This window comes from Equus przewalskii, chromosome 15 (genome assembly GCF_037783145.1).
Source record: "Equus przewalskii isolate Varuska chromosome 15, EquPr2, whole genome shotgun sequence".
Taxonomy (NCBI): Eukaryota; Metazoa; Chordata; class Mammalia; order Perissodactyla; family Equidae; genus Equus; species Equus przewalskii.
The window spans coordinates 55,464,359-55,492,093 of record NC_091845.1 but is presented as its reverse complement, the minus strand read 5'-3'; the positions used below and the strand labels follow the sequence as shown (position 1 = coordinate 55,492,093).

At 37.2% G+C, this 27,735-nt stretch overlaps 1 protein-coding gene across 10 annotated transcripts in view; it reads left to right on the top strand.

The window, feature by feature from the left end:
- The window catches only part of RBMS3 (RNA binding motif single stranded interacting protein 3), a 1,256,175-nt gene extending 1,228,728 nt beyond the window's left edge, over nt 1-27,447 (top strand). For 5 of the 10 annotated variants that reach the window (XM_070575925.1, XM_070575921.1, XM_070575924.1 and 2 more), the window contains 3 exons: nt 13,482-13,562; nt 16,232-16,359; nt 25,027-27,447. In XM_070575925.1, coding sequence (XP_070432026.1) covers nt 13,482-13,562; nt 16,232-16,359; nt 25,027-25,033 — 216 coding nt within the window. In that variant the 3' untranslated portion in view covers nt 25,034-27,447. Of the gene's footprint in view, nt 1-13,481; nt 13,563-16,231; nt 16,364-25,026 lie in introns of those variants that run through there. The other 5 variants (XM_070575926.1, XM_070575922.1, XM_008541926.2 and 2 more) reach the window with 1 other exon arrangement.
- The last annotated feature ends 288 nt before the right edge of the window (nt 27,448-27,735 follow it).

Sequence of the window (27,735 nt, the reverse complement as noted above, 5' to 3'; positions counted from 1 at the left end):
TATGCCATGATGTGCTTCCGAAGAAATGCCAAACCACTGAAGACACACTATAATCATATTTTGTCCACAAATTCTAGATATATACATTTATGGCATAGGCATTGTATTAGTCAGGGTTCTCCAGAGAAACAGAACCAGTAGGATATATAGATATATAAGAGGAGGTTTACGATGGGAATTGGCTCATGCAATTATGGAGGCTGAGAAGTCCCATAGTCTGCTGTCTTCAAGCTGAAGAACCAAGAAAGCCAGGTGATATAGTTCAATCTGAGTCTGAAAGCCTAACAACCAGGGCGGCCAATGATGTAGCTTCCAGTCCGAGTCCTGAGAACCCTAGGACCACTTGTCTAAGTTCTGGAGTCTGAGGGTCCAAGAACCAGGAGCTCTGATGTCTGAGGGCAGGAGAAAAAGGATGTCCCAGCTCAAGAAGAGAGAGAGAGAGAATTTGCACTTCCTCTACTTTTTGTTCTATTCAAGTCCTAAGGGAATTGGATGATGCCCCCTCACATTGGTGAAGGCGATCTTCTTTACTCAGCCTACCAATCCACATGCTAGTCTCTTCCAGAGACACTCTCATAGACACACTCAGACATAGTGTTTGACCAGCTCTCTTGGCATCCCTTAGGCCAATCAAGTTGATACATAAAATTAACCATCACAGAAATCAGGATGAAAACAAGGGATTAGGATTTCTGTGCTTTTCCCTGAACAGTTATATAGCTCCTTTGAGCTATACAGCTTGAGTTTTTCATCCAGAGTGCTTAGTTATTCACTCATGTTTTCATTCATTAATTCATTCAAAAAATGCATATTGAGTGCCAGTCATGATGAATCAGGCATGGTTTCCATGGGTTGACTGCTAAGAGCTATAACAGAGGTGCAGATAAAGAGTTGTTGGATGTCATAAAAGAGAGTTATCACTTCCAAATTGGGGGCAAAAGCAAGGCTTCACACAGGAATTTGGCATTTGGACTCAGTTTAAGAGACAAGTTTTGAATGTGTGTTGCAGGTGGATAGAAAGAGATTAGAACACAGTGGAAAGAAGAAAGGGACAGAGGAAGGATATTACGAAGGGAGTGCTCTTAACTGTGAGCGGTAGATTTAGCTATAGCCAAACATAAGTGAGATGGTATAGATCACAGTGATTCCAAGAACTCAGTGGAAGTGGGTTGAAATTTACCCCAGAATAATATCCTTTGTCTCTCCATTGTTTGACGGCTGTCGTCAAACAAACTATTCTTCATTTCTTGTGGCAGGGAATGGAATGTGAACTCTGGCACCAGAAGGTCTATTTCCTTCCAGTCCTCCTATCTTTTTGCCCTTGGCTCTTTACTTTGAATTCTTCATATCCTTGGAGGCAAGCATGATAATATCTGTAGCCTGGCAGAAACTCCTCCATTATGGTTTTGTATTGCCAAAGTTATATATGCTCACATGGTTAGAGTAATACCATTTAAATCTGTTTTTTTCCCTGAATATTCTGAAAGTACGTTTCTCAAATAGCTTTATGCTGTGTTTTTGCAGTTTCCAATTTATTGTTGCTTTCTATTCTTTCCTCCTTATTTAGAATGTTGATCTATCTTCTTTCTTCTCCCTGGTTCCTTCCTACTTGCCTTCATTTGCTCCCACCCATCTTGGATTAATCCCTAATATAAATATTCCAACCAGTAGAATAGGTCAAGTTCCATCTCTGAAAGTCTCTTGATTGAAAAACAAACACATTAAAAAAGAGTATGTTTGTTGATTCTTGTATAGACTGAACACTGTTTCAAAGGACATTTTAGGGGCACCCTCCACATTTCCTCTTGTTGAGTTCTAACATCTACTCTAGTCCACTGGGATGATTGGCGTTCGCAGTGTGTGGGCCCAGGATGGTTGAGAGGAAATGTTTTGTGTGGAAATGGAATTTGCTGTGTGTGTGGCAGCCTGGATGAGTTCCCTTTTACTTTGGCTAAAGTATCTTTCCCTAACCCGATTTAATGCTTTAGTCACAGACTTCAGTAGAAAACAACAAAGCTTCAGGCACATTGAGGACTTCTTAGTTCACCCATCTATCTTCTTGACAAAGTCCCTCAGTTCTTTTATTTCCAAAATAAAGAAGCAAACCTGCACCCCTAAAGAAAAGACTAAATGAGCCTAAAGAAGCTGAGGAGTATGTTTGTGTAAGTTTCTGAAAGAACTATCCAGATAACAGGTCAGTCAGGTCCTTTGTTAGTGATTTCTCCTTGATGCTTTCAGATTTAGAGACTGATTTAAATAAATGTTGACTTGACCTCAACAGACTCTCTCCTTTGAAGAGGTCACCACTTTTCAGAGACTTTTAATTCTTTACCATTGATAAACCATACTAATATGCAAAAATAATAGAGAATGCTAAGAAACAACAAAGAAGGGATAAACAGAAAATGCAAACGCAAAATGGGAAAGCTGCAGAAGAAAGTAGTAATAATACAAAATATCAATTTACAAAGATTTAATTACCTACTCTGTTCCTGGGTACTGTGGTGAATGTAAAACTGACAATAACGAGTAATACATAGAATTAAATAGCTTTATATATGTAAGATCAGAAAGGAGAAGAGAACTGTCCAGGACACCCAGTGGCTTAGTAACAAAATCTGTTTCTTCTGGGCTCCATCAAGTCCTATTGCCCAATCCATGTTTAACACTATAGTATATGCTTACTTAATACTTGGCACATATTAGGAGCTCAATAAAATTTAATCAAATATTGCTAATAAGTGAATCAAGGATATATATCCATTACTGGAATTTAATAATGGAGCACCTTGGCCTCTCAGTTTCCTGAGTTCCTTACTTCTGATGATTTTTTTCTCTACCGTATCCTAGAAACTGCCATTCACAACCACTGCACCCACTCCAAATTTCAATTTAAATCACCCACTCAATTTCAATCATGCCACTCTCTGACTGCCATCTCCTTCCCTCTACACACTTCTTTCACTACTCTTACTGCAACAGTTCTCTGACGCCATTAAGCCTGCCTACCTATTTATTCTTCCGCTTTGTTAGTATCAGTTTTCCCCTTCATTTCTTCACGTCCATGGCTAGCTTAGATTCTATAGGAGAACATTCTAATCACCTACTTTGATGTGCCCTCACCTCCCTCGACTCCCTCTTCCTCCATCATACTCTCCTGGTGCAGCTTCGATCCTGCTTACATCCAATTCTCAGTCTGCTTCATTTTTTTGAACAGCTGGATGTGCTTAGAGTAAAACATACCACCATGCTGATGAGTTTCACATTAATTTTGTGACCACACAACTTAAATAGGCCCTCATCACTGCCCAGAAATCTTATTACATAACCCTGATGCATTCAATCTTCCACTCTCCAAGACAATCATTTCATACATTCTTTCAGACTTCTAAACCCATCATCTCTTATTTTCACCTCACCTCTTGCCTCAGAAACAGAAACAATAGAAAGAGAATGTAGGCCCTTGACAAATCTCTCAACCTTCTCCCATCTGAATCCATTCAGTTTATCCTGTTTAAGTGGCTAAGTTGTTCCTGCTCTCATCTAAGGTCACCCTTTCCCTTTTCTGTTGCTCTTTTTCTGTAAACCCTTTTATTGAAGTATAGCATATGTACAGAAGAAGGCACAGTTCATAATTTTACAGCTCAATAAATTTTACAAAGTGTAAACACTCATGCATCCACCATCTATACTGAGATATAAAAGGTCTTGTTATTACAGAAGTCTCTTTTGTGTCCCTGCCTTTTTATTATCCCCACAAAAGTCCCACAGTCATGACTTCTATCACTATAGATTTGTTTCTGAACTTCAAGTAAATGGAATTATACATTATGAAGCCTTTTATGTCTGCCTTTTAAAAATGCAGTGTTATATCTGTGAGATTTATCCCCATTTGTAGTTTTGTTTCATTGTTTTATGTTACCGTACATTATAAATATATTACAATTGATTAATTCTACTGTCAATAGATATTTAGATTATTTCCAGCTTGGAACCATTATAAATAAAGCTGTTCCATAATTTTGCACATATCTCTTGGTGTATATTTGAAAGAATTTCTGTTGGGCACATACCTGGGAGTGGGATTGCTTGGTCATAGGTTCTCTGAATGTTCTGCTTCTTTGGCACTGCCAAATCGTTTATAGAGTGAATAAACCAATTTGTACTCCTACCAGCAGTGTATGAGAGTTCCTGCTGTCTACATCTTCACCAACACTTGGTATTATAAATCGTTTTCATTTTTGCCATCCTGGTAGGAGTGTAGTATTATATAATAATACCTTAAACTTGCATTTTCCTGATGACAATGAATGAGGTCATCATGTATCTATAAGCATATTGGCCATTTGGAGTTTAGATCTTCTCTTTCCAAAAGTGTTTGAGTGACTAGAGAGATAGATCTATGTATACATATACATATATACATATATGTGATTTTTGTTGTTTTGGTTTTTATTGAGATAATTGTAGGTTGACATGCAGTTGTAAGAAATATAATATAGAGAGATCCCTTGTATAATTGCCTCAGTTTCCCCCAACAGTAATATTTTGCAAAACCGTAGTATAATATCACAACCAGGATAGTGACATTGATACAACTCAGAAATCTTATTCAGATGTCACCAGTTTTACTTGTACCCATTTGCGTGTATGTGTGTGTGTTAAGTTCTATATAATTTTTTACCTAAATAGATTTTTTTTATCCAACACCACAGATAAGACACTGAACAGTTTCAGTATCACAAGGATCCTTCCTGTTGCCCTTTTATAATGACACCTGCCTCCCCATTACTCCCCTACCACATCCCTAATCCCTGGCAACCGCTGAACTGTTCTCCATTTCTAAAATTTTGTCATATAAAAATTGTTATATACCTGAAATGATATAGTATATAATCTTTTGGATTTTTTTTTTCACTCAGAATAATTCCCTGGAGATTCATCTGAGTTATTGTATGAATTAAGAGGTCATTCAAACTCATTTTTTAAAATTGGGTTTTCTGTGTTCTTACTGATTTGTGGATTTTAAAAAATATATACATTCTATATATAAGCTTTGTTGTCAGATACATGTATTGTAAATATCTTCCCTCGGTCTTGTGAGAATTAGAAATTCTTAATTTTAATAATGCCCGATTATCACTCTTTTCTTTTATGATTAGTTCTTTTTGAGTCAAGTTTAAGAAATCTTTGCTATTCCCAATATCTTGAAGCCTTTCTCCTATTTTCTCCAAAAAGCTATATTATACCTTTATATTTATATCTATGATCTATCTCAAATTAATATTATGTATGGTGTAAGGTAAGGACCAGGGATCATTTTTCCTCCAGAGATATCCCGCTGATCCAGCATCATTTATTGAAAAGATCACTCTTTCCCACATTGAATTACAGTGACTGTCTTATAAGTTAGGTGGCTGTATATTTATTTGCTTCTAGTTTCTCTGTTATGTTCCATTAGTCTTATTTTTCTATCCTTGTAACAATACCACACTATCCTGATTACCATGACTTTTTAGTAAATCCTTGATATCTAGTAGTCCGCATTCTCCAAGTTTGTTTTCTCCCCAAAATTGTCTTGAGTATTCTAGGTCCTTTGCATTTCCATATAAATTTTAAAGTGAGTTTCTTGATTTCTACCAAGAAATCTGCTTGGATTTCAATTGGAATTGCATTGAATGTATAGATTCTTTATAGAATTAACATTTTAACAAATTGAGTCTTCTAATCCGTGAATGTGATATAACTCTCCATTTATTTAGGCCTTATTTAATTTCTCTCATCAATGCTTTCTAATCTTCAGTATAGAAGTTTTCAGGCCTTTCCTCAGAGTTATTTCTAGGTATTTGATATCTTTTGATGCTATCTATATAGTGTTATTTAAAATTTCTTTTTTAATCATTGCTGATATATGGAAATTCAAATTTTTTATTAACTTGAATCCTGCAACCTTGCTAAATTTCCTTATTAATTCTAAAAATTGTTTTTTAAAGTATATTCTTTGAAATATCTATATCTCAGTCATGTCATCTTTGAATAATGACAGTTTCTTCCATCTTTATGCCTTCCATTTCTTCTTCTTGTCTTATTGCACTGTCTAGAAACTCCAAAACAATATTAGAAGAGATGATACTGGATATCTTTATCTCATGCCAAAATTTAAATAGAACACGTTCAGTATGTCACCATTAACTGTGATGTTAGCTGTACAGTTTTTTGTATATAGACTTCTATTCCTAATTTCCATCTATTCCTAGTGTGCCAAGACATTTCTTCATATACAGATGTCAGATTTTATCAAAGTTATTTCTGAATCTTTTGAAAAGATCATATAATTGTCTTCTTTATTCTGTCAATATGGTGAGTGATGTTAACTGAGTTTCAGATGGTAAGCCTATCTTGAAATCCTGAAATAAATCCCACTTGGACATGATGTATATAGTTTTTTCATATGTTGCTTAATTCATCAGCTAAAATTTTATTTAGAAGGTTTGTATACATGTTCATGAGAGATATCGGGTTGTAGTTTTCCCTTCTGGTGATGTCCCTGTCAAATTTGCTACGTAAACTCATAAATGAGTTGGGAAGTATCCCTTCTTTAGTATTCTCTGGAAAATTTATGCAAGATTGATGTTATTTATTCCATAAATGTTTGGAAAATTCTCCAGAGAAGCCAATTGAAGCTGAATGTTTTGTTGTGGGCAGGTTTTAGATTATGAATTCAATTTCTTTAGTAGATAGAGAACGCTTCAAGTTTTCTATTTCTTTTTGTGTCAGTTTTGCTAAATTGTGCTGTTCAATGAATTTGTTCTACTTCATCTAAGTTATCAAATTTATCGGCATAAGGTTGTTTATAAGATCCTCTTTTTATCTTTTCTACTTACTCACTTCCCGTTCTTCGTTGAACCTAATGAGTCTTTCATTCCAACTACACCACTATAAATATGCTTTCATAGTTGCCTCCATTCTGTAATCTGATGTACAGTTAGTTCTCAGTTTTTATCTGACTTACTTATCCTTATCTCCTGAGTGGTCTTTGTGATCCACTGGATTTCTCCTTTGTCCCATCTTTCTCAAGATTTCGTATTACCTATCACAAAAAAATTTGAGAAGGAGAGAATTCATGGTGTCTATACAGAATTCTTTTAAGTTCAAATTTTAAGACTTAGTTTCTTAATCAGCTACATTTACATAGTAAAACACTTTATTTTTCTTTCTATCACAATGATCTGTGTGCTTGCTCAAATCTAATGGCTTTGGTTTTTTTCCCATATATTCCTGAATATTGTTTTCTCTGCAAACTTGAAGGCCTCCATGGCCAGTGATCACATGGGAAAGACTACTTCTCACTGTTGTGCAGTGGGTGAGGTTTTATAAATTCCCAAGCTGAGAACAACCTCCAAGATTCTTCCTTGTTACTCTCCTTGTTGTAGACCACCAACAAATGGCCCCCACCCCAGAATACAGTGACAACAATATGTGTTTTTTGTTTAATAGTTTAGTGCACACCTGTCTGTGGGCTATGTTTAGTAGAATTCTGGGAAACTGGATGGGATAATATAGGCTACATACTCCTAAGTATGTAAGAGCCTAAGTATCTGGGCTCCCATTTCTATCCAGCCCACTAACTGGCTTTTCTTTTCTCTTCACGTGCTTTTATTCCTAGCAGGTTAAGTACATGTTGCTATCTGTATTCACCTCCACCTGTTCTTCAGGGATAGTTATTTCATTACTCACAACTATCTACTTTGTTATTTCTATATGACTACCTTAAAAAAGTTAATAGTCTACTTTATAAATTAGCATTAACATAAATCATTATGAAAGCATACACTCTAACTATTCTGGTTGGGGATCTACTTTATTCTTCAACATTTCATTGGCAGAAATAGAAAGAATATAGGAAGACCTGATAGGAAGTCCAGGTAAGAGTCCAGCCTTATCAGGCCCTAGTAGGGGCACCTTTCCTTTTGAGGAGAATCTCTCCAGCTCTCTTCCGCCCTATGGATGGTCTCTCATCCATGGAGTGACATGGAGACTTAGAAGGCATTGTTACAATTACACTCCAGGAAGCTGTTACTCCTTAGTCGAAGCAAGCATATGAAATGATACCAATTTGCCAAACCAGGTTCAGGTATTGCTTCTCAACTCTGAGATGATAGAATTTTACAAATCCAAGAAATATGGCCCTCAAAACTGCAGAATACCTCTACCCACCTGAGGTAACACTGTGCCTCTCCCTTAGCCACTCACCCATACGTGACGAATCATAACTCAGGCCGTTCCCTATATCCTCAAGCTTCCTTCATTGAAAGAAACTTTGTACTGGATGAAAGTAATTCACATGCATGCTGTTAGCATCATCGACCACAGTTGCTGCCTTCTCTGTGCAACTTCCTTTCTGAGGTGCATTTTTACAACTTTCCTGTGTCCTTCTCATTGACTTTCTGGGCTTGATAGGACCAGGACCATTCCCCTGCTGAAATCTGTTAAGCAGATTTATGAATTTTATAGCAAAGACTAGAAGCACCAATTTAAAATCTAAATAGTATACAGACTCCAAATGAGCAAGTTGGATAAGTTATTTTAGGAAATTTCACAATTTGAAATGTGGGAGCTTCCTTGCCACTCCTTTGCTGTACGAATAATTAAAATGAAAACTTTAATTAGAAGGAAATATATAAAACACTTTTTATTTGTTTTGCTTTGGTAGGGGAAAAAAAAGTAAATCCAGAACTAAAAATTTGGAGTTTTCTTTCTTTGTGTCCTCAGAAATAATCAATGATTCCTCAGTAACAGAAACAGTTTGTCCTAACTTAAATAGGCAAAAACACAATTCCTCTCCAACTTCACCTTTTTTTTCTCTTTTTGTGTAACTATCTTGGTGATGCAGCGTCTAGACTTCTTGGAACAAGTGATGGAGTCTGGAATTTATTCTGTGGGTTTGAAAATGGCTATTTAGGTCTCCTGCATACTTACTTGTGAAAATGTGGTACTTTCAGATCGTGTAAAAATCATCAAGCTGTTTACCAAAAAATAAAAATTTATGCTTTAATGTCAAAACTTTAAGCTACATAATAGCAGGGAAATCTTGTATGAATTTATCCTTTTTGTCTCTATCATCTCATCGTAATGTGGTTCCTATCAGCCATTGTATCAAAAAAATGCAAAATAATTTGTACTCCTGAAAGAATTATGGAAGATATTTTCTAGCTTTTGAGAAATACCAGTAAAAGAAATTAGCTGCAAAGATGTACATCCATTCTTGTTATAGTTTTAATAAGTAATCCACACTTTATCAAGTTGAAATGGCATATTTTTTATATCACAGGTCCTTCTCTTAGTCTTTTGTCATCTGTTAGCTGGATAAAATGAAAGCAGTCTCTGAGACACCCAGATCAAAACAGTTTTTTGTGCAGCCTGGATTATTAAGTCTGGCTGTAGTTTATCTGAGCTCTTAAGGAAATCAAACTGTGTGCTTGCAGAGAAAGTTCAGAGTTATTTTTCACCAATTAGCTAAAGCTGGGAGTTGATCTTACACATAGCTGTAGCCATTTCCTGTAAGCACTTGCTCTTCATTTTACAAGGCTGTCGATTCTTGAGGCTTTACCCTGGAAAATGGATATCTACCACAGAAGAGTTTTATTGCAAAAGTTTACCCAGAGATAATAGTCTTATGAGGCATAAAACTGCATAGCATTAACTTGTTTAAAATAAGCCTATCTCTAATTTTCAAACAACGTTCTCAAGCTCTATTAGTTTTTCCGTGACAAAAAAAAAGCAAGCAGAAAGATTTTTTTCGTTAAAAGATACACGCACACCACACATTGAACTGAGCTGATCTCTTTTACATTATAAAATCTCTATTGGTTCTATTCAGAAGAGCAGCATAAAAGTATGTTAAGTTATAAGACAAGTTAAGCATATGAGATAGCCCTCCCAGAAGAAAATTAGGTATTGTGAGTATAAGTAAAATAAAAAATGTATGGAAATTAAATGACAATAAAAATTAATCAAAGACATATTATTCTGTATTTCTTAATTGTAACTCCAGTTATTAAAGCCCATTAATAAAAAAAAAAAACAAGTTGATATCTATTTTACATGGAAATGGTCAAAAGGAAGGTCTTGGGCTTTATTTCTTTTATTTATTTATTTATTTTTTGAGGAAGATTAGCCCTGAGCTAACCGCTGCCAATCCTCCTCTTTTTGCTGAGGAAAACTGGCCCTGAGTTAACATCCATGCCCATCTTCCTCTACTTTATATGTGGGATGCCTGCCACAACATGGCGTGCCAAGTGGTGCCATGCCCACACCTGGGATCCAAACCAGCAAACCCTGGGCCACCAAAGCATAACGTGCACACTCAACCACTGCACCACCAGGCCGGCCCCCTATTTCCTTAATTTTAAAGGTAATAAAGTAAACTGAAAACTGCTGAACTATGGGTCAGAAGAACTTGAATTTATTCCCATTATATGTGGGTCTCAGTTTCTCAATCTGTAAAATGGGTGAACCATCCTGCCTGACTCACAGCATTGTTCTGAAGAGAAGATGAGTATGAATTTATGCCATAAGCAGTTCAGTTTTCCCACATTCACGACTTTATTGAATGTCATAGGAGTTGTGAAGATTTACTGATTCAGTTTTACTGAACAAAACACAGATGAGGTTTTGAATAACTCAGTCATTTGAAGAAGCTGAGCTAAGAATCATACAAAATGCTTTGCGTTAACTGTATTGCCTGGGAACCCTCGTTTGGCAAGAGAGGTCTAAAAATGAGGTGGATTCTCATGTGAACTGGTGAACATTGCTTTGTATGGCCCCAGGCTGTATCCCTAACTCTAGTCCACAGAAATGGCTCCTTAAAGATGCGAACAGTAGAGCAAGGATAGAGCAAAGTAGTGTCCTGTACAGGGGTGCCAGTGACGTTGTCTTCTTTGGCAAGGACATACGCACTCACTTATTAGACCCAGTTGCAAAGTTTGGAATTACTAATTCTGGAATAGAAAATATCCAAATTAGTCAAGGATTAACTCTTTACTAGTATAATATAAATCTTGGAAAGCCATGACCAAAGTGTAGACCATGAGCCACAGCAGTATCAACTCTGTGGTCGTGTAAATTCACAGTCGGCAAAAGTAGCTTCCCCCTTGCTACAAATCTACTAGGATTCTTGAGATTCGATTAAAGAAATATTTTCCAAAGTATGTTCCTTAGAGTGCTAGTTCTAAGAAAAATTAATAGGTATACAAAAAAAACTTTTAGAAATATTGGTTTAATTACCTTGAAATAGGCTTCTGTAAAAGGTGCTTTCTCAGAGTTTTTTATTGTACGTCAGCATCAAAAAAGATACCTTATGCAGCATTGCTCAAACGCATAGGAGCACAAGAAAGCTTTTCTCTCAATTGAGTTAGCATTCTAAAAATAATACATTGTAGGGAATGCTAAATTAAAGGATTTTTAAAATCGGTATAATATGGGCAAACCACCTGTCTGAAATGACCAAGGAACTGTTATCCCCAACATACTTTCTGGAGCAATTTTGTTGGCAAGACCTGCCATAGACGTCTAGGTGTGAAATAATACTTGCTGAAAACTCCAGAGTTTTGTACCTTTTGAAAAATTGACTCTACTGGATACCTCAATACTTAATTGTCCTCTTAAGGACACGAGGCCTATGAGGAGCAGAGTTGGCTAAAGTATTTGTTTAAAGGTTATACAAACACATTAGGGGGGTGATGAAATTAATGTCTATAATGAGCTCAGAATTATCAACGGCTAAGAGGCATGTAAGATTTATAATTGGAAATGGAAGACTTTCTCCTTGTATCCGTTCACTCAGCCATTGAACAATTCCTTATTGAGTATCAGGCATTGCACGGTATGTTAGAAGATGCAGGGATTTGGAAAACGTGGCCCATGATGCCTTTAAGGAGATGATAGTCCAAACAATTTTAATAAAAGAGTGATGAATGCGGTGAGAGCACAGAGGACAGGGCACAGAAATCTCGGATAATTTTCAACTATAAAGCTAAATTGTTAATATGCCCAGGCCCTTCAAACAATTGCTCTTGGTCCAAGATACAAGGTTGTTTTTATATACATATGAATTGCACTCAGTTGTTATTAGTAGCAACGCAGGGATTACAGACAACAGTTTGGTTTGTTTGATTTAGGGTTGTTTCACTAAGACCATCTCTATTTTTAGCAAATGGATACAGTAGGACAGTGCTTAGTTTAGGATGGAGATGCATTCATTCCAAAGTTGCTTTATTGCTGTAATTCTCCATGAATATTAAACAACAACAACAACTGATGAGCTAAGATCCATTCAGATTTTCCTCTGGATCCAGAATCATCATGCCCCTTGGATACTGAAAGTACCAAGATACACAAAACATGGTAATTTAGGTTTTGCATATTTATGCAGGGCCTTTATATTTGAATTCAGCAAATTTAGAAGAATAGAGAATCAGAGTCTTGTGCTTTCCCATAAAAATCATTCCTCTAAACCTTTATGAATTGAGAAAACTTGTCTTCATTAGATGATTCTGGTTCTGAAATTCTGTGATGGTGTTCAAGTTTAGAAACTCGGAAGTATAGTTGATTCCATAGCAAGTTCCATTCTCGGACAGTAGAACTTTGAATTTGCAGGGGGAATGTGCATTAGAAATAGGAATACGGGTCATACTTTATGCTTACGTAGGTGAACATGTATTTTTCCTAGGGCTTCTTTCTTCATTGCAAAAATACATGTTATCACCAAAATCTATTTTACTGAATACCACAACTTGGTGAAAAATGATTTAACTGTTTCATTGTTCATCTGGATGAAAAAATGTGGAGAGTTAAAGGAGTTGAAAAGAAACTACAGACAATGACATGAGAATGGAATGAGGGAAGGGAACAAAGGAGACTTCAACGTTATCTGCAACACTGTGTTTCTTTTATACATAAAAAAAGTCAGGTGAATAACATTTGCCAATTCTGAATGTTGCTACATAATATTTCTTGCATTATTCCTCTATTTTTCTTTTTTTTTAGTTAGAAAAGAAACTATTACTAACAATATGATGATTCATTCATTCAACAAATAATTGGTTGAGAGCCTACTGTGTGACAGGTGCTAGCAATAAAATGGAGGAAAAAAACAGACATCATCCCTGCCCTCATGGAGTTTATGTTTCAGATGAAAAAGTGAAATGTTTGAGATCTGATATAGAGTGTTTAAAAAGACAAAGTAAGGTAACGGGGGTGAATTGGCTTGTACTGATATTGTGGAGGTGGGCTGCTGTTGGTACTGAATCAGTAAGCAAAGGTCATTCCATGCCGATAGGAACTGCCTTATTTTTGGTCAAAATAGAGTTTAATCATGCACTGGCCATGGGCCACGTACCTAAAGCAGTCTCTTGTGATATCTCCTTTTCTTGCTGGTTGCAAATCCAAGTTCACCTGCATTTTTCTTTGATTCCCTCTAGTATATGACTGCTGCTGCTCCTATGCAAGGGACCTACATGCCCCAGTACACGCCTGTGCCTCCGACAGCTGTTTCTATTGAAGTAAGTCTGTCTCTGTCTGATAGAAAGAGGGTAAAAAGTATTTTTACTCTTTACCTCTTTTAACATATTTGAAAGTCTGTACCTTTACTTGAACATACTTATGTTTTGCTTTGCACATGAAATAAGCTAATTTGCTATAGAGGTATGAGGGAAGTGCCATTTTCATATTTAGAGAAAAGATCAGAGACAAAATCACTACCCCATCAATGTTAACCACAAACACTCATAAATAGGGAGGGAAAATCGTTTGCAACTATTTGAATGAGCTAGTTCTCTAGTACCTTGTTACTCAAAGAGTGGTCCCTGGACCAGCATCATCAGCATCCTGTTGGAGCCAGTCAGAAATGCAAACTGTTAGACACCACCCAGACCTACTGAATAAGAATTTGCATCTTAACATTTTAAACTCAGAGAGCTAGGTGCATATTAAAATTTGAGAGGCACTGGACTTGTGCACTGATTCTCAAACTTTTCTGCGCGTTGAAATAATTTCAAGAGCTTCCAAAAATAGTGATGCCTGAGTCCTATCTGATTTAGTCTGGAGCATGGACTAGACATCAACATTTTTAAAAGATATCAGATGATTCTAACGTGTAGCAGATTAAGAACCCTGCCCTAGTGAATGTACCTTGACAGGTTTGTGGCATCCTGCAGACAAGAAAGAAAACGTTGTACCACTCTTATTGTTGTGGACACCATGAATGATGAAGTCATCTTGTCCTTAATAGAAGCTTTGTCCCTTTCCTTCTCTCTTTCCATTGGGCTGAATCCATCTTCTCTACACATCATTTTGCTGGACAGAGCCAGCAACTGCACAGAAAAGGAGGGGGCATAGAGCTATGCAGATGGTGGTAAAATACTTAGATATGTATACTTCTCTCTGCTTCTAGCCATTATTATTTCTTTCCCCTCCTCCCCTTCTTCTGATGACATTTGCTATTACGGTCACAGTGCATTACTTCCCATCAGCTAGTACTCCTCTGGAGTTCATGCCATTGCTTCTCCATGAGTTGGCCAGCAGCTCGTGTGTAGGCACCACTCCACATGGAAGTCCACCATGACTCTCCCAACCTCTGGAGCTAAAGAGACTGGGGGAGATCTCTACAGACTAAATCGGATCTTTTAAAACGTTTATTTGCTTATTTTTGGTGTGTGACAAATGTTTGCTAGTATGAAGGTTTGGGTTAAACACAGAAGTTTAAGAGGACACTATCATATAATTTAGGAAACCAAGGAGGTCTGATTTTTAAATCTCCTGTGTGTTCCAGACCTGTGGGCCAAAAGACTACGTTAGCATGAAACAGATTTTAGTTGGCTTTTCAGAATTTCAAGAATAGGTGATTAAAATACATATTCTTTGCTATATTTAGCTATCAAAAAGCATCTAGACCATTGGAATATTATGAATCTGGACCTTCTAGGCACTTGAAGCATAAATCTCTGCCACAAATTTGCATTTCTCTATCTTTACACCAAAGGTGTGTGCTTATCTGCAGAATTTGAGCAATTTTAATGACTATAAAATAATGAGCACATTTGACAGTGTGGCTTATTTGAAACAATCTAATTATAGTTAAATCTGGGATTTAAAAAGAATTCTTTTACTAAGAAAAATGTAAGTACACTCTAATATATTGCCTTGAATTTGTGCTTATAAGGAAAAGCACTGATTCATTTTCTATGTAAAAACACTCCTTGAAAATTCATCAATATCCACACAAGTAAATGCTGGTGGGAGGTTCAGAAAAATGCACAATATCAAACAGTAAAATGGGGGGGAAATACTGAATTAGTATAAGGAGAATTTTCAGATTCTAAAGAACAATTTCAGGGATCTTTAATTAGAAAGTTGACCAAAAAACATTTGAAACCTGACATCACTGCAGGTGTCCAAGGCTGTATGTAGAACCTGGAAAATGTATTCAGATAGATGCCTCCTTAGGCCTACTAACTACCGAATAAAACCATCTATGCCTCTTTTGGAACCACACATATGTCCTTAATTATGACCAACTCCAGAAATCCATTCTTGTGGATTTGGGTGAGGGGAGGAGCAAGTCAAAATTAAGGATGTTTGTTTCTTTTCCTGAAACTTCTAAATGAATTTGAGTTCATGTTGTGGAAAACAAAACAAAATAGAACAAATCAAATTCCTGAAAGGAAAACCTGCTTAACAGTGTCCTTGCAAAAGAATTCCAAACTTAGATGTAGATTTTTATTAAGGTCAGAGTTCATTAAGTTTATTAAGGTCAGAGTTTGCTTTGGCAAATCATATAGACATAGTACCGTGCACTACGCCAGGAAGACGGTTGAATATACAAGTTTTTATAGGAATCCTGCATGGATATTTTTATTAATAAATTATTACTTACTGTGGCTGTATGCAACTATGGTTTGAAAGTTCTAAGTATGGGCAAAATGATTTTCTGACCACTTGACTGCTCCAAGGACTTCTGATGGCAAGGCTTCTTGGTTGCCCATTGGGGAAAATTCTTCAACTCTTGTCCAAATGTGCTCTTTAGTTTTCCTTTGAGTACTTATTGTGGCTTTATGTAGCAGAGTGAAACTTTACTCAAGCCAAATAGAAGAGAGGTATTCTCTATAGTCCATCCGGAAGAGGGCCCTTTGCTGAAGCCAATAAGGCTTTTGTGTTCTCATTGCCTCCTTAGGGTGTTGTTGCTGATACCTCTCCCCAGACAGTGGCACCTTCATCCCAGGACACCAGTGGTCAGCAGCAACAGATAGCAGTGGACACGTCCAGTGAACATGCACCTGCATATTCTTACCAACAGTCTAAGTAAGTTTGGGCTATACTAAGCTCTTTCCCTCAAGATCAATCATCTTGACATCACTGGCTCTCATGTTGTATCTGTTAGTTTTTGCTGCGGTACAGACCATCTCAAATTTAGTGATGAGCATTTATTTAGTTCATGATTATGTGGGTTGGCAATTTGGGTTGACCTCAGGTAGATAGTTCTTCTGGTCTTGACTCGACTTGCTCAAGCATCTGGGGACAGCTGCTCCTCATTTTTGCAGGTCTGCTTCTACGTGTTGGTTGGCTGCTGATTGAGTGATGGAAGTGATGGAGCCATGTGTTTCTGTTCCTCCAGCCAGCTCATTCACATGGAAGTCTCAGAATTCGGAGAACAATAAGGGAGGAATCCCAAAAGACTAGCTTTTTTCAATTCCGTTTGTGACTCATTTTGCTACTGTCACATTGGCCAATGCAAGTCATGTGGCCAACCCCAGAGTTAATATTGAAGTTCTCTACCAGAAGGCTTGAGTACTGAGGGGCATTGCAGCCATTTTTACAAAAAAACCTACTATACATATTTTTGAAAACAGTATTCCCCCTTGAAGCTGGATGCTGAGCCTGCATTTTGGTCTCAGTTTCCTCATTCTTAGATGAAGACAGCAGCGCTCTTCTTGTATGGTTGCCTTGAACACCCAGTAAAATAATTTATTAAAAAGAGTATTGCAAGCTATAAAACAGCATAGAGTAGGATTTTATTCAGGAATAAATGGCAAAGAAAAAATCAAGTAGTTAGAATTCCTCTTGAAAATCCTTAAATCACTTATAAACCAAAGTACGGTTGGCTTTGTGTTGAGTAATTATGTAGACTGAAATTTGAGAAGTTGTGATTGAAACCAAAGGAATTAACGAAAATTCACTATGTAGACAGATGTCTTGTCATGCAAACTATTCTAGTTTGTAGATAACAACCAAAGCCCTGGTGAAGAGAGAAGTCCCAAATGATCCTTCCAGTCTGCATAGTGTTGCTCCATCTCTTGATCATCATTCCTCTTTAACCTCGATACACAGTTAGAGATGCATTTGTTGTTGAAAGATTAATCACGATAATGGAATCTTCTATAGGTGCTTTAGCTTCTGAAGTTGGTCCTGAAAATTAAACGTACTCAGAACATGACTTAACCCTACAAATGTAAGGTATTTTATTATTATCGTTATCATTCTTACCATCACATAATAACTTTCAGGAAAGACCCACGGTGAATAAAGCAGTTTTTTTTTTTTTTAATTCACCTATAGCCTGTGCGAATCACTTTTACACACGCTGAGACACACCAAGCAATATGATAGTCTCTGTCACTCTGTTCCAAGCTTACTGGAATTCTTTCAGGCTGCTGAGCAGATTATATGTGAGAAAGGAGCAGAGATTGGCTATGTGGAAGCACCATGAGAGACACTAGTGGGAGATGAGAGATACCATTTGCCAAAAACAATTTTCAAGGCTTAGTGAGGAGGTGAAACTGGTTTGGCTATTTCAAAGCATAATGAAGAAATGAATGATCCCAGACTCTTCTTGCTAACAGTTTAATGATGTCTGGATAAATGATAAAGATGCTTTGATTCATTCCATCAACAATTACTGAGGGGCCAGCCTGGTGACATAGTGGTTAAGTTTACATGCTCTGCCTTGGCGGCCCAGGGTTTACAGGTTCGGATCCTGGGTGCAGACCTACACACCATTCATCAAGCAGTGCTGTGGCAGTGTCCCACATACAAAATAGAGGAACGTTGGCACAGATGTTAGCTCAGGGCCAATCTTCCTCACCAAAAAAAAAAAATACTACTGATTGAGTGCCTACTATGTGACAAGCAGTATTCTAGATGCTAGGGAAAGACCATTGAAAGAGGAAGATGCCTCCCCAACTCACCTCAAGTTTATTTTCTTCTAGTAGACTCACAACCAATGGATCAATCAGCAAGCAATCAAAGAGAAACAGAATTGCAAAGCAGACTATTTAAAAAGATTCTTGTGAAAGAAAGTAACTGGGTAAATACCTAAGATTTGGTATCATGGAAGGCTTCTCATATAGGCCTGGAGCTGGAAGATAATTAGAAGCTTGTCTTGGAGAGATTTGGAAAAAAAAGCACTCTAGGCAGAGGAAACAGAAATTCAAAGGTCCAGAGTGGGCGTGAGAGGCTGGAGTGTGATGGACTAAGGGGGCGAGTTGTAGGAGACGAAGTCAAACAGGCTAACTTTTATAGAGCCTTTGGACCTTGGATACTTGGTTTTGTGTAATTATTCTCAGTTTTATGCTAAATGAGCTAGAAAACCTTTGGAGAGCTTTAAGAGAAGAATGACAGGATTTTATTTACATTTCAATGACTCTATTACCAACGGAGGCTCTATAGAGGGATGTGTTTCAAGGATGGCTTTCAGGATGGGAAATTTCCCCTTCTTGGAATTGTCCAGAACCTCCTCTTCTCCCTGCCTGATTAAATCAGCTTCAGCTGCCCCTACTTGTCGCCCGCAAGGAGATGCTCTCTTCTTTCTCAGGGTTGTTCCTACCTTTCCATGATCATTGTATGATGTGATGGGGAGGGGAGTGCTCTGCCTGATCCAGAGGGAGCATCTCTGCCTCTCATGGATTCCAATGAGAGTCTCCCAATTCATGTCCACACCTAGGCGCAGTTTCACTTACAGTGCCCAGCATCATCCAGGGACTATGCCAGGAGATGGGAGTCCTGCTTTCAAGGGTTTACAATCTAGTATGGGATTTAGATCTACACATAGACAAGATCTGTATACTGCAGGGGAAAAAAATGAACAAGGCTCTTTTAAAAAGTACTATAGCAATAGGAGAATACATTTAATTTTTCTTGTCTGAGTAAGCTTTTATGGAGTTTGTGATAACTGGAACTGGGTCTTACAGGAAGGCAAAGTGTTCCCGGGTGGTTGTTAACAGCTTGACCAAAGTCCAGGGTCGAAAGCCCAGTGTTTCTTTGAGAAGTGGTTGCAGAAGTAGAAGAGTGTGAAAAGGCAGATTGAACCCAGATGCTAATGTCGGGTACCATACTGAGGTGCTTGGACAGCATTACCTTTGTTCTTTGAATGCTCTTCCAGCTGAAACAGACAATGGATTTGGAAGCAATGGAAACAGACAGTCCTATTGTTGCAGTGGTTCAGACAAAAGAGATCAAAGATCTGAAGTCAGATGGTGGCAACTGTAATGGTGTATCAGGGGGAGAGGGGAGAGTGAACTAAGAGGAAAAAGGAAAACAGGATTTTAAAATTCCAAGCAAAATGATGGAAGTATTGATAGCACTGACAGAGGCAGATGAGATAAAAGCCCAGGAGTGCCTGATTTGTGGAGGCAGACAAGGAATTTAATTATCCTTATAATGAGTCAATTCAAAGGAGCTTTATTTCTTGAAATATTTGAGGAAGTTTGAGTCTGACCACATAAAACTTTAACTGTTTAAATATGTTTAAAACTATGGTTATGCCATAGTTATATGCCTTGAGCAATAGATTCTTATGGTTGATAATGCTGAGCTTTCCACAGATAATAAATTATCAAGGACAGAAATCCTCCATCCCATGTCTTCATAGTGGTAACAATTATGGTAAGGGATTTCCTCATTTGAAGGAATTTTCTTTTGCACTCGTGCAGGAACGTATGTTACAGGATGTTCCACAAGGCATGCTCATTGCTGCAACATGCCAGAGATGAAAGCACCCTGGAACATGGAACATTTCAAATGTGTGACATGTGAAAACCACTTATGTTGCCTTACAGACATTTCTTTAAACCTGGAGAAAATTTTTAACAGGTCTTGCCTCTATTCTCAACTTCCTCTCTTGAACATGCTGCAAAGTGCTAAGAGTTTGTGACTTGAAACAAAAAGAACAATAAAATATTGAAGGAAAACAGAAACAACACCCTAAGTCAGATAAATTGGTGGATGACAATCACTCCCGGAATTTTATAAAAGGAAGAAATTAATGTGACTATCTCCAAGTTTTTATCAATTTCAGCCAAGGGAAGCTGACCTGTGTCACACGGTAAGACAGGAGATTCTTCAGAAACATTCAAGGATGACACTGGGAATTGAGCTAAGCATCTGGGTCATGTAAACACCTGGGTTCTTTTTCCTTTACAATCATCACCGGAAAAAGTTTGAGAGATGGAAAAGCACCCACAGAGATGTTTATTAAAGAAGCATTAATTAGAAAGCAGGCACAAAATGACTTATACAGCTTGCTCTGTACACTTAGCAAAATCCCAGCTCTGTTCTTTTAAGTAATCTGAACACACTTTACATGAAAAATTCACTCAGGGTAGATCTGAGCATTTTCTAGAGGTAGGACTGTCTTATCCTTATAGAGGCCACCAGAAGTCTACTGTGCGACAGTCTTGTTTTGAAATCAAGCCACAAGCATTATCTCTAAAGTTATGTGTTATAAATTTCCCTACATTCTTATTGTATCTTTCTTGTTCGTGCAGAGTGGAGAGCAACTCTAAAATATTTTAGGCAATCCATGTTATCTTAAATACTCCAGATTTCACAAACGGCAGCTCATTTCCAACATCATTATGCTAATTACCATGCCACTACTTTCATCAGGCAACCCATTTCTAACAATCATTATGCTAATTGAGATGTGGATAGTTTAAAGTACTTGTATAAACCTCTGGCCTTTCTCATTGAAAGATAGCTGACCTCCTGTGGGCTGTGAAATTCTGATTAGGGTAGCTGAGTGCCCCTGGAAAGCAGCTTAACCCATTACACATACATTTAACACTATAATGTCTATACCGAAGGTTTTTAAAATAAATTACAGATGTAACAATAGAAGGTTGTAGGATGAAAGTTTGAGATATATAAATGTTGTGCTTATGAATAAAAAGGTTATATTTGGGATCTATGTCAGCAAATAATTTAATATTTCAAATTTGACTTTCGAAGCCAAAAAACAGGTCTTCCTATTTTGTTTTCATGCTTTTTATCCCCATTGTTAAAAGAGGCTATTAATGCAAAAGAGACTCTGGACTTTTCTCCCAAAAGAAGGAAATGACGTCTGTGGTTTATTTTGGAAATTCTATGGAAATTCCAATTCCTGCACAAATTGTTATCAGTTTTTCTTTGTGCTATTTAGAAAATCTTAAAAATAGCTAGGATTTGAAAAGCGTAAGTCTTCTAGCAAAGTTAAATTCTAATATGCAAAATCAGAGATCCTTGGTTCAAATTCCACCTTTGCCGGTTTCTAGTTGTCACTCAACCTTTTGGGGCCTCCTTTTCCCCTTCAGTGTTCTCTAAAGAGTGTAAATTAGGTCCCTGGTGCTGGGGGAGAATCGACTCCCATTCCCTGGAGTTGGGGTAGGGTAGAGTGGTCAACAGCAGTGTTGGGTGTTGAAACATTGCTTTAACCTAAGTGAATTGCTTTCTTAATTGCAGTTCTCTTCAAAGCCATTAAAATGCTAATGACCATGACCTCCCAGAGGGCTAGATAAATACTTCAAATGTTTTACTTCCGGAAAGATTAGAGCGTGTGCTGCCCTCCTCCTTTGGAATTCTAACAGATTTTTTCTTTAACATATTAAATTATTAAAGAATGCTAACAAAATTTTGATTGACAGCATAATGATTATTTTGATGCTAATTTAAAAAATTATATTCTTTCGAAAGCATGTTTTTTTAAAGATTAGCACCTGAGTTAACAACTGTTGCCAATCTTTTTTTTTTTTCCTGACTCATCTCCCCAAATCCCCCTGGTATATAGTTGTATATCTTAGTTGCACATCCTTCTAGTTGCGTCATGTGGGACGCTGCCTCAACATGACCTGATGAGCGGTGCCATGTCTGCGCCCAGGATCTGAACCGATGAAACCCTTGGCCGCCCAGCCACAGCAGAGAGCTAGGACTTAACCGCTCGGCCACAGGGCCGGCCCCCATCGAAAGCATTTTTTTTATATTGATACCCTCCTTTGTGGGTGCCCTAACCAGGTGTTTGGTTTACCTGTGGGTAATCCAGTATTGAGTGTATAGTGTGCAGTTTTTCCCAAACTCTGGACGCAGAATCCCTCTTTTCACATGGCATCACACGACGCTAATGTGTCAGGAAGGACGTTGGGGACTGCTGCATCATTAGATGATCTTGAAGACTTCTTCCAGCTCAAAAATTCTAAGATTATGGTTTACCATTTCCTAATCTATTTACTCCTTTTTTTTGGTGGGAGGATGGAGGATGAGAGGGTTCAAAATGACTCTGTGATCTTAAATTCAGTCAAACTCCTAGTCTTCCAACATTCACACTGACCTCAGAAGGCGCTTATCTCAAGCCCAGTATTGCAAAGTCTTTTTATTTCTCAAGTCTTCTCTGGCTAACTGAACTGTCATGGCCACCAATTCCCTATATATTGTCAGTCTATTAATGATGTGCAAATTATATCCTTGGTTACTATCGTTACATGTCCCTTAAGCTTGTAAGTAATAATACATTCTATCTGCATAGTGCTTTACAGTTGACCAATGATTTTCATACTCATTATGTCATTCACATGAATTCCTCTTTTTAAGTTGCAACCCGTTTTATTTCTAAACTAGTGTCACTGTCCAACTTAAAATGTTCTTATTACTAATGATAAGCCTTGAAAATTTAATGACAGCCTTGAAAATTTAGAGCCTTCTTTTTTTATGGATATCAGTGCAATCCATAAGCATCATGTAAATGTACACTTTCACACTTCGTCTAGGACGGAGAAGGTAGACAGGAGTGAATTCAGTTCTATCAAACAGCAACACCATTTCCCCTCAAACTTCAGCTAGCGACCATGAAAATGTAAAGTACAACCATTTATTTCTCCTCATTTGTTTTCAAGTAGCAATGAGACCACTTGAAGGATCGTGCAAGTGATGGGAGAGAGCTGTTGGAAACATTTGTGTAAGGTTATAAACTTGAAAGTAGCTCATAAAGAAAGATGCTTCGAGACCAGCGCACGTGACGTACGCGAGCAGTGAGGGTGTGCTATGTCAGTGCAGTCCATTGAGTAAGACACCATTCTGAGCAGCTCTTACAGAGATTCATGGTGTTTTAGGCATTTTCTGCTCAATGCACAGTAACACCAGGGTGGAAGATGGAAGTGGGAGCAAAGAATAGAGCAAAAAAAAACCACCACAAAATCAAGAAAAAAACAAGTTTTGTTCCCACAGCAAGATAAGTTTTTAGAAATAAATGGAGTAAGTCTATACTTTACAAAGATATAAAGATCAAATATATACTATGGTTCCCATGACTATTACTAATAAAATTTCCACTATCGTTGCTGCTATTATGAAAATTTTAATTGCATTTCTTCTTAAAAGAAATCTCACTTTCTCACATAACACAGAAAAAAATGGTTAAAAATGGAAATATTCAATCTATCAACTGGTTGCTTTCCTGACATGATTCTAGGAACAAGTTAATCAGTTTTCTAAGTCCCATAGCTGACTTACATGAAGACTAGGAAAGATTAGGTAAAGGAACCCCAGTGGGTCATTGCAGGCTAACTGTCATACAGTTCGAAACATTGTTGAGGGCTTTTTGTGAATTTTCATTTAGGCCCACTTGCCCGGGGAAAATGCAGCCCTGCATCAGAGTACATAGCTTGGGCAGCACACTGAGCTGGAAGTTAGCCTCCATGCACTTCCTCAGGCATGCGTCTTGTACAGTGAACAACCTGTACAACTGTACCCGCAACCCTGAAGTTTCTTTACTAAATTAAGCAACTGGGCATCAGAAGAACCTGCAGAGCACTGAGGGAAGAGGACTTTATCTAACTATGACCTAAGATAGTTTAAAGGTTCTTCTTTTTAAAGCATACCCCTAAAATTATTTAGCAAAATTATAATCTGTGGGTGGAAGAGCTAAGAGTAAAGGTTAACCTGCTAGAAGCTCAACCCTACAATATAGATGGAGCAGCAGCAGAAGGCATTGTTTGGACTGGGCTCGTCAAAGTGGCATATAGTAGAGATGGCATTTGTCTAGCTAAACCCCCTTTATGTGCTTACCACTCTGGCAGACTCATGGAAAGTAAAAAGTAGAAGCAAAATGAGTCCCTGCTCTCAAGAATTTAAAATCTTGGTGAGATGGATGAGCAAAGAAGAGATGGAAAATGAACAAAAGTTTGTTACCCTCTTGACTGTCTTGCTTAATTACTGGACCAACAAGGCTTATGTGAATTTCTTGGTGAAAACCACAAGATAGCATACAATCCGTTGCTGTGTCTTAGGTGCAGAGTAGAACTCACATATTTGTTGACTGAGTTAGTGATGAATTCCATGAGAGTTCTGAAGGGACAGAATTACTCAAAAAATGTCTCAGGGAGCTACAACTTAAGCCAGGCAATGGAAAATAGATTCCATGCACACAGGGAGTATTGCTTCTCTGATATAGTTGTAATATTTATTACTTTAGAATTGAAAGATATTCTTGATCTATTAGCCTTGATATTTACGTGAACCAACTTTCTCACTCGAATATATATATTTGTGTGAAAGTGGCAGAATTTGACACTTTCATAGACCCAATATGCTTTTACAACTTCATTGATGACTGTTGTATTGAAAGAACTTTGGATCTCTTAAAGAGACCTCCCTGGAAAAGAGCACAAAAGGTAATTTCAAAGTTGCTTTGATGTAACGATCCCTATTATTCAATTGTTTTCACAGACCGTAAATGAGACTGAAGAATGTCCCTCTGAAACTTTGCCTTGAATGAAGAAACTTCATTGAACAAGAAGTTGGCTTCCAGTTTGCACAGGCGTCAATGGAATGCTTCTTTTTTTTAATTTTCTACTTTACCCAATGAAAACAGTGTTTTTATGTGCTGTGCAAATGGTTCCTTCACGTGGCGTGACAGTTTATTTTTGCCATAATTTTTTTTTAATTAAAGAAAAATATCCCAGAAGAGGAAAAAAAAAACCAACAACAACAAAGCAAAACATAGAAGGTTGACGTTTTATCTGGAAGAACATTGGAATTCAGAATTTATCTGAAGGTGTAGATAGATTTTTTTTTTTTCACAGAAAATCTGATGTCCAAGAGGTGGGCAAGCAGAAATGGAAACAAATTGTCTTCCTCAGTAATTAAGCTACTCTTTCTTTTTCCCTTCTTGTTTAAATCTAGCAGGTTGGTTTTTTATTTTATTTTTTTCTTAGAAATATTTAGGTAAGGCTTATCTTGAATCTTAATTGCCTTAATTTTAAGGACGTCAAAGGCTCTCGAGGCAAGCTGTCAACGTCTTGTTTAAAAAAATCAAGAAAGAATTGAAATATTGTGCCGGCTTTAACTGGTACAGAAGTTTAAGACTATGAGTTTTTAGGGTGAAAAAAAACTGTACAGTTTAAAAGAAAATGTTTTTCTTCATTTGAAGAAAATTTGTTGATAAAAGAAACCATGGCAACTGCAAGAATTGGGAAAATGCTGGGACTTTTCATGAACTTTGTCTTAAGTGTTGAATCATTCTAGAAAGCTGAAACATTTTACGGTAAAGTTATTAACGTTGGTTTAAAAACAACTGCATTAGAAATAATGCGTGTTTGGGGGGCAGAATGCAGATTTTTTTTATTTACAAAGCGTGATCGCTAGCAAAAGCATTAGTGCTTTTTATCTGCAGTCTTTTTTATGAGCTTTACAAAGTTTTTAGTCAGCTTTGCTTGTCACATTGCAAAACCTAGCTTAAGAGCATTAAAAAAAACTTAAGTAGATAGGAGCTTATGGTCAAAAAGTGCAAAAAAAAAACAAAAAAAGCAATAGATAGAGAAATTGTTGACAATTTCTGTAGTCTTTCCTAGTTGTGATCAAATTCAGCCTATGGATGGCCTATTTTATACCAAAGATGAAGTGGCACCCTATTGCAGTCCAGAAGATAAAGGTTGTTTTCTTTTCTTCTCTTTTCTTTTTAAAATTTTATTTGACCTACATGGCCGGACCAGTTCTTACTTTGTTGTTTGTTTAAACTACCTTCCACTGGTGTTTCACATACTGCAAGAAAAAAAATTTTTTTTTTTAAAGTGTATTTGTTGATAGTAGAAGCTTGTGCCTGCTGTGGTCAGCAATTTCAGCATGAAGAGTTCTGGATACCAACTGATAGATCCAAAGGGTTTAAATTCCGTGAGCTTTTTTGGTTCCATGCTAGCTCTCTTGAATAGTGAAACCTGTATTGATGGCCACCAATAAGCTAAGACACTTGTTTAACAGGTTGAAATTTCTTTATGCAAATTTTGAACTAAAGACACTTCCTAGAACCTGGTCTGAAAGGTCACTTGTCAAAAATCTTAGTGATATTTTAAGTGGTAAGTGGTCTCCTGAAGAGGTATCATTGTATTTGTAACAATAGTCTTCCTTCTAAATTCCAACACCTCTTGGTTTTGTCTTCTCACCTCAGTCTTTGTCATCATCCACCATGAACAACCAACCACCTTGATTCTGCAGTTGGGGTGGGGGCACCTTCTTTTTGCCTCTGTTCATTGTATTTTCATATCTTGGTGTTGTCAGAAGAAAGACAAAATAGACCTTTTTATTTCAGTTTAACTCTCTGAGGCAAGTAGGACCAATAACATTGAGGATTCTATTAGTGGAATTTAGGTAAGCTTTTAAAATGCTAGTTGACAATCAAGAAATTGTATGATTTATATAAATAAGAACCAAAAGAATTAGGTTTGATCAATCCATTAAAGCCAAAGGAGATATATTTGCATTGAGAATGATGCAAAGCTTTATCTAAAATGAATTAAATTGACTTGACAAACATCTTTGCATATTTGACTCATGAAATCTATGTTCAACCTGTACAGTTTTACCTGAAATTAAGGACAATGGAACTTTGTTAATTGAGCCATGCACTAGAATTTCTTTCTGGATGGATCGTTAGAATCAAATAGATGAAACTCTTTTTCACTAAGTCGTAGGAACCTATCCTAGTCCAGAAGGAAGAGGGGAATGCATTAAGTGCACTGTAAAAGAAAACAGGGTAGGCTTTTAAAAACTAAAAAAAATTTAAAAGGTTAATCACATTCCCATTAGGTCAACATGAGTAATGAGTTTGACTTATATGAAATTGTCAATATTCCACTATTTATGACCTATAAACAAAGTCCTAGTGTTGAAAGAGACCCGGTTCTCTTATTGGCAACCCCAAGAATTGCAAGCTTAGATCTAGAGAATGACTCCCTATCTTTGTGGTCAAAGTAGAGTCAAAAGTGTATTCAAGAAAATGTAGCATGTGCTACAGAGAAATTCCAACTGGTCACACCCATCTTTATGGTTTTCCACACTTTAGAGAGATTCCTAGATTTGTACTTTCTTCTGTTCCATCCTTCAGCTTTTCATAAATTTTAAGGGTGGCACTTAAGTTTTATCTTTGAGATGTGAACCCCC